The 12,592-nt window shown below is 43.9% G+C and overlaps 1 protein-coding gene across 1 annotated transcript in view; it reads right to left on the bottom strand.

Annotated features, from left to right (window-relative positions):
• washc5 (WASH complex subunit 5) overlaps window positions 1-12,592 on the bottom strand; it is an 81,257-nt gene that overhangs the window by 53,735 nt on the left and 14,930 nt on the right. Inside the window, exons 6-10 of the mRNA XM_067981979.1 lie at window positions 8,793-8,945; window positions 8,270-8,383; window positions 7,770-7,941; window positions 6,568-6,695; window positions 2,197-2,326 (exon numbers count right to left, since the gene is read on the bottom strand). Of these exons, the coding sequence (XP_067838080.1) occupies window positions 2,197-2,326; window positions 6,568-6,695; window positions 7,770-7,941; window positions 8,270-8,383; window positions 8,793-8,945 (697 nt within the window). The remainder of the gene's footprint in view (window positions 1-2,196; window positions 2,327-6,567; window positions 6,696-7,769; window positions 7,942-8,269; window positions 8,384-8,792; window positions 8,946-12,592) is intronic.

Raw genomic sequence — 12,592 nt, 5'->3', positions numbered from 1 at the left:
CTGCTCATGGAATGTACTTTTAGATAAAATATACTCCTTGGTAGCAACCCTCTTTGAGCCGGTAATACTCCAGTTCTAACGCATGCCCGTGACCATATTTGGCAAAGATATTAGTGAAATTATCAATGCAGAGGGGGAAAAAAAGCAAGCACTGGCAGGATGCGAGGTTTTACCTGAAATTCCCCACAAGCTGAGCACCCGATCTTAGCAGGACCACTGAGATATATCACACTGAGGAAAGGAGGAAAACCGTAATGCAAGTCAAACTGGTTGGCGCTCTCACATCTGCTGCTGCTTAGTTACATAACAAAACTGACAAATGGCTTAAGGCAAGCTCACTTGCCCATCTTCTTAGTTAGCATGTGGTGCAGGGGAGACCCAAGATAAATGAATAAACGCACAAAAGGAAATATCCTATAGATTGCACAGCAGTTAGTCTTCACTAGGATACAGTTAAAGCACTCAATAAAACTCATGAAATACAGAGGGAGGATATTCTCTGCTGCCATGGCATAAGCAATTATTGAAGCTGCAACTAAATTAAGTATTCTCGTCATAAGTGTGCTACTTTCAAGTGCATTGTCAGCAGGAAATGATGCACGCATTTGTTTTATGAGGAGTGGCAGATCCGCTGATGGGGGGAAAAAAAATCAAGAACAAGGGGATATAATCTTAAAATTAGAACCAGGCCATTTAGGAGGAAATCAGGAAGCATTTTTTCCCACACAAAGGGTGGTAGAAATCTGAAATTCTCTCTCCCAAAAGGCTGTCTATGCAGGGACAATTGGAGCTTTCAAGACTGAGATCAATAGATCTTTGTTAGGTAAGGATATCAGGGGATATGGAGCTACAGTAAGGAAATGAAATTGAGGTACAGATCAGCCATGATCTAACTGAATGGCGGAGTAGGCTCGAAGGACTGATTTCCTACAGCTGTTCCTATCAGATTCAGGGTGGAAACAGAGACCACGCAGGTCAATTCAGAAAGCCCCAAAGTTGCCAAAGTTCAGGGCATTTTAGGTTTGAGCAACTTTGGACACGAAAAAAAATGGTGGGTGAGAATCTCTGTGCAGATTGGATGTGTATTTTGTCTGCCCATCACCGACCACCTTTTGCCTTTGAAGTATCCATCCTTAGCTCTCCTCAGTCTATTAACAACATTCATAGTCTAAAGCTGCCATCTAAAAAGGTGCAATTTCCTCTTTCATGCCAAACATTTAATTTCCCTTAATAACTCTCTATAAAGCCCAAATCCATCCAAAACTTGAATTCTGCTCCAGAATCTTGGAAAATTTTCTATCACTTGTCTCACATTTTAGGAACAGATACAAGAAAGATCTTGTTGTCTGACGCACAATCCCTGCATCACAGCCTTTCTTGTCCCTATTTGATCGATATTACTATGGCCAGTACTATGTTTCCCCTCAATCCTGCATTTTCACAGAGTTGAAAACAACTCTCATTGCACAACTTCCTTTGCCAACTCATAATTGTAGAACTCCTTACATCCTTCAGCCTTCCTTTCTTTGTCTGACTTAAGAGTCTTTTAAAGCCCCAGCTTTGTGTCAGCTAATCACTAGTTCCTGACTTACTTCACCTTTGCTCCTTTTTATTCAACTTTAATGCCCTGCACTGTGAATCTTCACCAATGAATTAGATCCATATTGCAGGAGCGGGAGCGCGGAAAAAGCAGGAGGGAGGAAGAGAGAAGTCCACATTGCTATGACAGTTCAGTGAAGTAGTGAGGAACTACTGTCTCTGCTAAATCAAGATCTGAATTTACAGCTTCCTGGTCAAAAAACAAATATCAATACTTGTCACCACAGGCAGGAAGCCCCATTACTTTCTACACATTTGGCAAAGAGACTGAATATTTCAACCGAATGTTAACTAAAATCAGTTACTTATAAAACCAAAAACTAATAGCGAGTGGTTAGGATCTGGAATGCACTGCCAGAGGGGGTGATGGAGGCAGATTCAATCCTGACTTTCAAAAGGGAACTGGACAAGTACTTGAAAGGAAAAAATTTGCAGGGCTACGGGGAAAGGGCGGGGGAGTGGGACTAGCTGGATCGCTCTCGCATAGAGCCGGTGCAAACTCGATGGGCCGAATGGCCTCCTTCCGTGCTGTAACCTTTCTACGATAACAGAATTTGGCCGTATATTTCACATATGCATGGAGCACAAATCACATACCATTTTTTTCCACTCTGGTGAGAGGCTTTACACCAGAGAACACCTCTGCCAGCTCAGTCATTCTCTCAGAGCCCTCTTTCTGATAGCTTTCCCATTTTGCTTGCTTTTCAGACAGCATTTGCCTGAACATCTAAATGATAAATGAAATAAACATTACTTAATAAAAGACAACTAGCGTTTATTACTGCAAAATGAAAAGAAACTGAAGTCATCATTAGGAAAAACATTCCAGGCTGGAGTGGTAGAGTGGTATGGTACATTGGAAAAGCAATATCCAGGCCCAACTTCACTTATCTCTGCCATGCTGTTCAAGGAGGCAACTCCTTGCTTGCGAAATGGGTGGAAAGAAAAGGCACAAAAATTTCAAGATGCAGGGGCACCTGCTGGCCAGCCAAGCAAACCACCCACTCTCTTAGCCACCATTAATGCGTGCACTGTACTCCATTATTTAAGAAGGGGAGGGAGATACCAGGTATTTACTTGCCAGTTTAACATCAATTGGGGGGGGGGGGGGTGGGAGTTACTCGAATCTGTGAAACAGAGCGACTGAACACTTAGACAAGTATGAGCTCATCAAAGAGAGTCAGCATGGATTTGTGAAGGGTAGGTCGTGTCTGACTAATCTAGTTGATTTTTTTTTTAAAAGATCACTAGCATGGTGGATAGCAAGTGCCTATGGATGTTGTCCATGTGGACTTCCAGAAGGCACTTGATAAGAGGTTATTACCAAAAATGAAAGTGCACATAATTGGAGGACTTGTCACCAAGTTAGGAGACATAGAAAGCTGTGTAGATAGGAGCAGGAAGTTAAACAAGGACATGGACAGACTAAGTGGGTCGGCAAAACAATGGCAGATGGGAGTTCAATGCAGGGAAGTGCAAAGTCATCCACTATGGATCAGAGAAAGACAATTCGGAATAATTTCTTAATGGACAGAGATTATGAGCTGTGGGGGAGGAAAGGGATTTGGGTGTCGGGGTGCACAAATCACTAAAAGCTAGTACATAGGTATTCGAATCAATACTGAGAGATAGGATAAACTGTCACTTGGAAAGGCATGGTTTAATCAGGGATAGTCAGCATGGATTTGTTTAGGGAACGTCATGCCGTACAAATCTGATTGAATTCTTTGAGGAAGTGACAAGGAGGATTGATGAGTGGATGTTGTCTACATGGATTTTAGTAAGGCATTTGACAAGGTCCCACATGGCAGACTGGTCAGAAAGGTAAAAGCCCATGGGATACAGGGAAATGTGGCAAATTGGATTCAAAATTGGCTCAGTAACAGGAAACAAAGGGTAAAAGTCGACGGATGTCTTTGCGAATGGAAATCCATTTCCAGTGGTGTGCCAGAGGGCTCAGTGTTGGGTCCTTTGCTGTTTGTGGTATATATTAACGATTTGGACTTGAATGTAGGGGGCATGATTGGCAAATTTGCAGACGACACAAAAATTGGACTTGTAGTTGATAGCGAAGAGTATAGCTGTAGACTCCAAGAAGATATCAATGGATTGGTGGAGTGGGCGGAAAAGTGGCAAATGGAATTCAACCCGGAGAAGTGTGAGGCAATACATTTAGGGAGGGCAAACAATAAAAGGGAATACGCAGTAAACGGGAATATATTGAGAAGGGTAGAGGAAGAGAGAGACCATGGAGTGCATGTGCACAGGTCCCTGAAGGTGGCAGTACAGGTAGATAAGGTTGTGAAGAGGGCATACGGAATGCTCTCCATTATTAGCCGAGGTATAGAATACAAAAGCAGGGATGTAATGATGGAACTGTATAAAACGCTGGTAAGGCCACAGCTGGAGTATTGTGCGCAGTTCTGGTCACCACATTACAGGAAGGACGTAATTGCTCTGGAGAGAGTGCAGAGAAGATTTACAAGAATGTTGCCAGGGCTTGAAAATTGCAGCAGCAAGGAGAGATTGGATAGGCTGGGGTTATTTTCCTTGGAGCAGAGGAGGCTGAGGGGAGACTTGATTGAGGTGTACAATATTATGAGGGGCCCAGATTGAGTAGACAGGAAGCATCTGTTTCCCCTAGCGGAGAGTTCAAGAACCAGAGGACATAGATTTAAGCTGATTGGCAGAAGGATTAGAGGGGACATGAGGAAAAACTTTTTACCCAGAGGGTGGTGGGTGTATGGAATTCGCTGCCCGAAATGGTGGAAGAGGCAGGGACCGTCAACTCTTTTAAAAAGTACCTGGACCTGCACCTAAAGTGCTGCAAGCTGCAGGGCTACGGACCAGGTGCTGGAAGGTGGGATTAGAATGGGCACCTGTTGTTCTTCGAGCCGGCGTGGACACGATGGGCCGAATGGCCCCCTTCTGTGCTGTATCTTTTCTATGGTTCTATTGGTACAGAAAGTAATCAAAAAGACTGAAGTAATGTTGCCGTTTATCTCAAGGAAGCTGGAATGCAAGTGAGGAAATGATGCTTCAGTTGTACAAAGTTTTGGTCAAACCCCACCTGGAGTACTGTGTTCAGTTTTGGGCACTGATCCTCAAGAAAGATATACTGCCCTTGTGGGGGGGTGGTACAGTGCAGATTCACCAGAATGATACCAGCACTTAAAGAATTAAATTAAGAGGATAGGGTGCAAAAACTTGGCTTGTATTCCCTTAAGTTTAGATGGTTATGGGGTGATCGAGGTCTTGAAAATGATAACCGGATTGGATAGGGTCGGTACAGACAAGCTATGTCCTCTGGTGGGGTAAATGCAAACAAGGAGGCACAATCTTAGCATCAGAGCTAAACCAACCATTCAGAAGTGAAATTAGGAAGCACTTTTGTACACAAAGGGTGGTGGAAATCTGGAACCCTCTCCCCTGAAAGGCTGTGGATGCTGGGTCAATTGAAATTTTCCAAGACCGAGGTCGACAGATTTTTGTTAGGCACGGAGCAACAGCAGGTAAATGGAACTGAAGTACAGATCAGCCGTGATCTAATTGAATGGCGGCACACACTCCAGGGGCTGAATGGGCCACTCCTGTTCCTATGTACTGGAGGTGGGGGGCGCGGGGGAGACAAATGAAACAAGAGATAAAGAGCAAAAGAGAATGTATGGTCTTTACCGGAGGTGATATACCATCAAAGCATAATTACTAAATCGGACAGCATCAATGAAATGATAAAAATTTATTCCAAACTATAAAACATGATTATGAGAATTCAGAGGATTGTGGGAAGAGAGGGAGTAGAGGAACAGGATCAGATGAAAAAAAGATAAATCTACACATAAAGTACTTCATCACTTCTCAGGAACATTTTAAATTGCTTCACATCTGGAGTTGCTTCTTTTGGTGTGCAATGACTATTGTTATGCAGCCAATTTCACACAATGCACCAAGTTAGGAGATGAATGGCCAGGTTCCCTATTTTGGGAGGTTAGCCAGGCCCCTCGAGGACTCCTTGCTCTTACTCAAAAAGAGCCATTGCATATTTAATACCTACCTGAACCATCACAACAAACAGACGGGACCTCAGTTTAATATCTCAGCTGCGGAACGGCACTTTCAACAACGCAGCCTTCCCTCAGTACTGCACTGGAGTGTTAGCTTAGATTACGTGCTCAAGCCTTGGAGTGGGACTTGCACAATCTTCCAACTCAGAGGCAAGGTTGCTATCATCAGTGTCTAAGATTCATCATATTTAAAATGTTATGTTTGTAATAGGACAATCTGTTTTGTGGGTGTTATCATGTGGAGCACTCTATTTTTCAGCTATTCTGGAGGATGCCTACTAGTCTTAAAAAGGAAATAATAAAATTTCAAGATAGCAAGCATCTGAATCACAGCATTTAAAATATTTAATGTTACTATCTACAAAGAGCATGGACAGGACCAATGACCTTAGTATCAGGGAGGGGCAATGACCCCATGGCAAGAAAGGGAACAGCAAAATGGAAATTAAATGGGAAGATTGAAGTGCTGAGCATTTCCCCCCCAAGGCACACAGTGCATATTAAAATTTAGATTGTGCAATGACAAAAGTAGATTTTTGGGATTAATAGCAATAACAAGAGAAAGATTTTATAAACAGGACAGGCAAAATAGATTTAGGCCGAGAATTTCCTGGGAGCTGCTCCCGCTCCGCCACCTTAACTTTGCCGGAGGTGTGGCAGAAATGGGATTTCCACTGCACTTCCTGCAAAGTCTCGGCGGCAGAGCTGCAGCAGCTCCAGGGAAATTTCCTGTAAAACTTGGTGTTACCATTTCCAGCCCAACACTCCCTCACCCCCACTCACAACTGGTCAGCACTTTTCAGCTGGTCGATATTATGAGTTTAGTTTTCTCCTTGCATGTTCGAGAGCGGCATGTCGTTATTATTTATAGAAATGACAGCCACAAAGAGCAAGAGTAGCATACCTCCTTCAAAACAAACTCAAACTGGGCACTGTCCAGCAAAAGCTGGAAAAGAGTTTTGGGACTGTATTTCGAGTCGATGAAAACTTGATCCTTAATCTGGCGCAAACGCTTGTTGTTCGGATCATACACTGTAAAAAAGGAAGACAAAAAAAGGTATTCAAACATTAATTAAAAAACAATGCTTTGTGTTGAATTATTTGAGCGCTGAGGTCATGGAGGTGAACTGGCTGGTATAGTGGGTTACAAAGGTGTCTTTTCACCAGTAGGGCTGCAAGAAGCTAGGTGTGAATCCAGCCTCGACCGACGAGATCAAGTCTTTTCTCTTTACTGCCTGCCACGTCCGATACGAAGCAGATTTTAAATCAGCCTCAACCAAAGCTTATTTTACGTTGGTCTTCCACCTTCGCACAGGTCTCGCACAGCCACACGGTAAACATAAATCTGCCAGATTTCTTGGACTGGTAATCAAAAAGACCAGTGTTTTTTTTTTAAAACTGGGGTTTCCGAGCTGCCACCAGTGTCAGCAGCACGCGCATGGGCACGGGCCAAGTCTGAACATGCGTGGAATGGGGGCCCCCCCCACACAGGAAGACGGGCTACACATTAGAAAAGGTTAATGTGTGACCACCGCATAGTTAGCTTCTTCTCCCAACACCGGGCTGCAACGTCAGAGTGGCTCAAGTTCCTACTGGCTGCACATCCACTGACTTCAGGTGCCTGCAAGGGCCACAATAACTTGGAGAAGCTGCAATGGAGCACCGATGCCAAATCACAGATATTCCGCTGAATTCTATAGCTGCTCATGGTATACCTGAGCCGCTGTTTTAAAAAAAAACAAATTTAACACAATATCAAGGCATGGCAACTTTAGCAAAAGATACTTCATGTGCAATATTTCCTCCCTTTCGGAGAGAGTGAAAAGGAGAAGCAAATCGTGGGTTTCAGCACTTGTACAATATTTTAGCAGACATGGTTTCTACTTCACTTATGGTCTTCTCTGAAGGCCCTTTTTATCTTGTGATGTTCGTTTAATGTAATTTTTCTCTCTCTAGAGTTATTCTCAAAGATTTTTAGACTTAGCAATTACAAATCAATCAGGTAGATGCTGGACGCTATAAATAAAGCTCGTAATGTTCCTAAAACCTTCTGGGATCTCAAGTGTCCTTTTTTTTTTGTTGTTGAACATATTCTCTCACATTTACCCGATTCTGCAGTGTGAAGCATCAACCAGCGAATAGTCACGTTACAATCTCTCAGGCAGTTTAGTAGTTTAGGAATGTGATCCAGCACAAACTCTTCTCTCAAGAAGCCTTCCTTCAGAAACTGCTGAACCTGCTGGCGCAGCCGCTCAACATTCGCACCGTATCGGCTCGCCTGCCAAAGAAAACCCACATTAACCTAGGCATCTCACACATAGTCAGCGCGTTGTATTTTACACACCGGGAAAGGTAGCAGGGGGTGAAATGAATCTTCGGCAGCGAGGCGAAAATGGGCGATAGCGAATCGGCAGTCCTTTTTACACCCGTACCAAGTCAATGGAAAAAAAGTGGCAAAACCAGCTGTCCATTCACTATCAACCATTTTGCGTCACTGCCAAAGATCAATTAACACCACCCCTGTGCATTTCACGCAGGGCGCAAAAAATAAAATTCAAAATACACAATGCATTGATTACAACACCCCAACCCTTCAGAGATCATACCTGCTCCTTGATGTTCGACTGCTCCAGTGTATAATTAAGGGCCGTCTTTGCAGCTTTGTATGGCTCCCAGGCCTCAATCAGATTGACTGTGATCCCCATGTAAATGCTGATCACCTGATGTGAGAAAGGAAACCCAAAACACTCAATTCTTGTTCAGATATCGCGCCTTTGCAAATGCATCCCAATGGCATAGAACAAACCACAAGCATTGAAATGTTGTACGATGCTTTAGGAGAACCGATCCAATGGAAGGTCACAAGAGATCCTCTGGAAACCCATCCAACAGCATGTACTGAAACCTGCCCGTTAAAAAAAGCCTTTGAAAATGGGACTAGGCAGTTTTATGATTTCAGTCAGTTGCTCCATTAGAACATTTTAGTTATTTTTTTCTTTGAACGGTCTGTCTGCGTCATGCAGATCAGCAGGAATAAGTAGCTTTTATGCATTGCTACTGTTTTATCTAATAATGTTAATCTAACCTGTAAGTGAAGTTTTGGGATCCATGCAGCTCACTTTCACTTACCCAGTTGTCTGGAAAGTATTTATCCACTATCTCTCTCATCTTGGCTGGCTGTGTGTGAAGAATGGATGGTTCAAAGTAGAGGATGACATACAGCATAGCAGCCTGAGTAGCTAGGGCCGTGCTACGGTGTTCTGGCAGTGGGTACGCCGAGACCTAATATAAAGAAAACCACATAAATAGAAGGGAAAATTCACAGTTGAAGATTTACGTTACACATCATCAAATGATTCGGTTACCAGCAAAAGTTGTTTTAGTATTCAAAGTCTTCAATACTGTTTTTGTAGCTGTTACCCTCTTCTTTGTACGTGTGGTTGATGTTCCTGAAGTTCTGCCATATGTTACCTGGAGTGGGAAGTGTGAACTCGCCCAATGTTTACTTAATAGCATACTTAACGGTCCCTATGTAGTTTTAAGGGGACACATGCCTGCACTTAAGCGGAACAATTGTACATTGGCCCCAAAATTCCGATCGGGAGAATACCTGAAGATCTCGGGATTGTCCGCAGGATAACGGGACGGAAGCTGGCTCCGTCAGGATTCAGCCCAGTGTTCCTCATGCTGCCGCTTTCTGGCGGCAGGGATTGGGGAGGTCAGATCCTCCACCCAACCCATCCACATCTGAGGGAGTTCCTAGGCTACCTTGGGAATTCCACTCTTCGTGCTCTCTGTTGGTCGACAGCAGAACTCATCGAGGCCTGGCACAAGTCTCGCTGAGGCCTGTAAAAGGGCCCCAAATCTGAACTGGGGAAAGGTAAATCGAAGCAGCCCACTTGCTCCATTTGAAGCAGAACAACAGAAGAGGAATTATTTCTTCCAGGCCTCCTATCCCCGGCAATGCAAATGACCCCATCGCTGGGGGTTGGAATGGGGCCTCCAGCCTGGGGCTAAGGCAATGTTTCAGGCCTACATTGTGTGTATAATGTGCCTGTCTTCACAAAATACTGTATCCTCCAACTTACTGGATTTTCTACAAATGTATTAAAAATGTTACGTCTAGAATTCACAGACGTCACGCTCCAGATGTCACAGTTCGCTTTGTGTCTGTGACAATTTTAAAATGCTGTGCTCCTGAGCTGCAGCTCGAAACTGACCAGCACATTCCAATCTACAAGTTCCCCGAACAAACAATTAGCTTTAATTAACCTAAGCCTTGATTGTAGCAACCACATTTCGAGAAATAACTGACCCAAGCACTGATTTTAAGAATGCAGAACAATTTCACCTTGTTAAAGAGCATACTTTAGGAACAGAATCGTACATTGTGCGTTATATGTTCCGATTCCCTTGTCCTTCTAAAAACAGCACATCCAGTAGCTGTACACCAGACGACCCGGTAGTTAGGCCGGTAACCAGATAATCCAGATCCCGACCTCCTCTGCCAGTTTCCATGGAGCCCTGTTTGATGTGGAACCTCTGCCTGCTATAAACGGCGTCATTCATATCAAAAGGGGGCATGGCTAGCGGAGGGGGAGTCCCAGGTCAGGAGTTTCCTCATGACTGGCCTGAGATTCACTGGGCGGCCAGTACACCAAGTGAAAAGGGCTGCAGAAGTGCAGACCACCTGCGATGTGGCCTGGAGCTCCAAAGATTTCGCTTAATTTCAGCCCTTTATTATAAGGAGGCCGATGAAGCCTTACGGAAGTCATTTTTTTTTTTGGTGGGGGCGGATCCCTGGAGTAGCCAGCCTTCAGCGCAATTACAGGCCTCCCTGGTCAGATGAGAGCCTGTGATGCGCCATTGGTATCTCTAACGCCCACTGGTACTGTTTAGATAAGGTGACCTTCCCCTGACCCCACATACTCTGGAAGGATCAGAAGTCATCGGCGGGCACTGACGCTGAGCTATTAGCCCTGCGGATTTTCAGCCCCGCTGCATGCAATGCCATCGGAGATATATTAATATATTACATGATTTTATATGAATACAGTAATATTTTATATTGCTAATATAAAAACTATACATCAGATGTCACACTTCATTCAGATGAAAAACTTTAAAATGCTGTGCGTTTCCCGTCTGCAACCTGAAACTGACAAGCATATTCCAATCGCCACAATTCCCTGATCAAACAATAATTAAATCCTGAATGACCTTCAAGCCGCTGCTTACTTGACAATTAGACTTTTGTGGCCTGTAAATCAACCCAAGCATTTACTTCTTGCACCTTATTGCTCTAAAGGGACACGCTGTAGCCGCAGAATAACACACAGTGTTAATATTGACTTTATAATGCAGAATTTATTATAATTTATAACTAATTTATGACAACTTACTATGAATTCTCCGACTTACCACGAGCAGCACCACGGGAGATCCATTGGTAATATATTAGAAACGCTAGATCAGCGTGCAGAGTCCACACACTCCAGATGTCACTCTGGGTGCTTCAGAGTTCTGCAAAGTTCCCTGACCAAACAGCCAGCCTCAGTAACCTCAAGCACCGATCACAGTAAGGCAGAAGATGCACGTTTTAGGAGAGGAAGATCATATGATTTAAAGCACAATGGGGCCGATTTTCAACTACCATCCGCCCATTTCTCGCCTGAAATACAAGCAATTGGAAATCGAGGGAGCACGACGTCTTTCCCCATTGACTGCCAACGTCCACATGATGCAATTTTCAGGCAGATCTGAAAACGGGCAAGCAGCATGCCTACCTATGCACCACGCACACATCGTCCATTTATACCAGGCTCTGAGCAGCCTGAACAGTGGTCCTTAAAGAGACGTCTAGTGTTCGCTTGAGAAAAGGCCCAGAATTTTTGGGAGGACAGAATTTATGGGGGGGCCAACAGGAGCAGGAGTACTCCTCCTGGCTCCTCAAAAAACACAGTAGCCTGCCGAGGGCCCATGCACGAGACTCTCCGGGATCAGATCACCTCCCCACCCACTCCGGCCCCAAAGGGCCGGCCGATTTCCTGCCCTCCCACAACCGACGAGCTGCAACGGGACATCCACAGCTCACCGGTAGCATTCAAATGAAAATGGTTCACGTCTTCAGACGCCGGCTTCGGACAGACGACACGGCCACTCCGCCATCTTTACCACCATTTCGGGCAGAAATCGAATGCTCCCACCCTGGGTATTGTTCATCTGCTTAAGTTTGGTGTGTGCCTATTAAAGCTGCAAAATCGAACTGTTGTTAAGCAAATACTGCAAGAGGTTATAAGAAGAGATCAGTTATGGGGCTGGAGACATTGCAGATTCAATACTGTGTTCCTGGGCAGCTTTTTTTTTTGAAGGGCAAGGCAGAGATTGGAGTGTGATACTTGAACAGGAAATGCATGCTAGACTTACCGATATATAAACATACACAAGACGGATCGCATGTCGCGTTGCTCACAGTAACTTGGAAGATACAGAGTTTCAGAAGGATATTAGGGTTATATCATGTAACAGATAATGTATTAATCTGCTACAGTGGAGCTGTACCCCTTTAAGCCCACAAATTCTAATTGTTAAAAAAAGTGTGATTCAGGTCAAAGTTCAATTGTTGTTTGGTCAGAGAACTTTGTATATTGGAATGTGTTTGTCAGTTTAAGAATGAAAATTAGATGTACAGGTTGAAAGCACCCAGTATTTTAATATTATTTTGTATCTGTAACAAAGTATGACGTCTGCTGACGTACCATATTTTAATATATGGATGGATTTACGAGAAAGCTATTTGTAACAACAGAGCAGGACTAATGGTCAACTTGACATTATCAAGCATATTTTAGTGTGAATGATGATTTACCCATCCCAAAGTACTAGGCTCAGTAAGCAACCACAAGCCTGTTAAGTTTTCCATTTGGTCT

The sequence above is a fragment of the Heptranchias perlo genome, chromosome 3 (assembly GCF_035084215.1).
Source record: "Heptranchias perlo isolate sHepPer1 chromosome 3, sHepPer1.hap1, whole genome shotgun sequence".
In the NCBI taxonomy this organism is placed as follows: domain Eukaryota; kingdom Metazoa; phylum Chordata; class Chondrichthyes; order Hexanchiformes; family Hexanchidae; genus Heptranchias; species Heptranchias perlo.
This window is presented reverse-complemented; position numbering and strand designations above follow the sequence as displayed.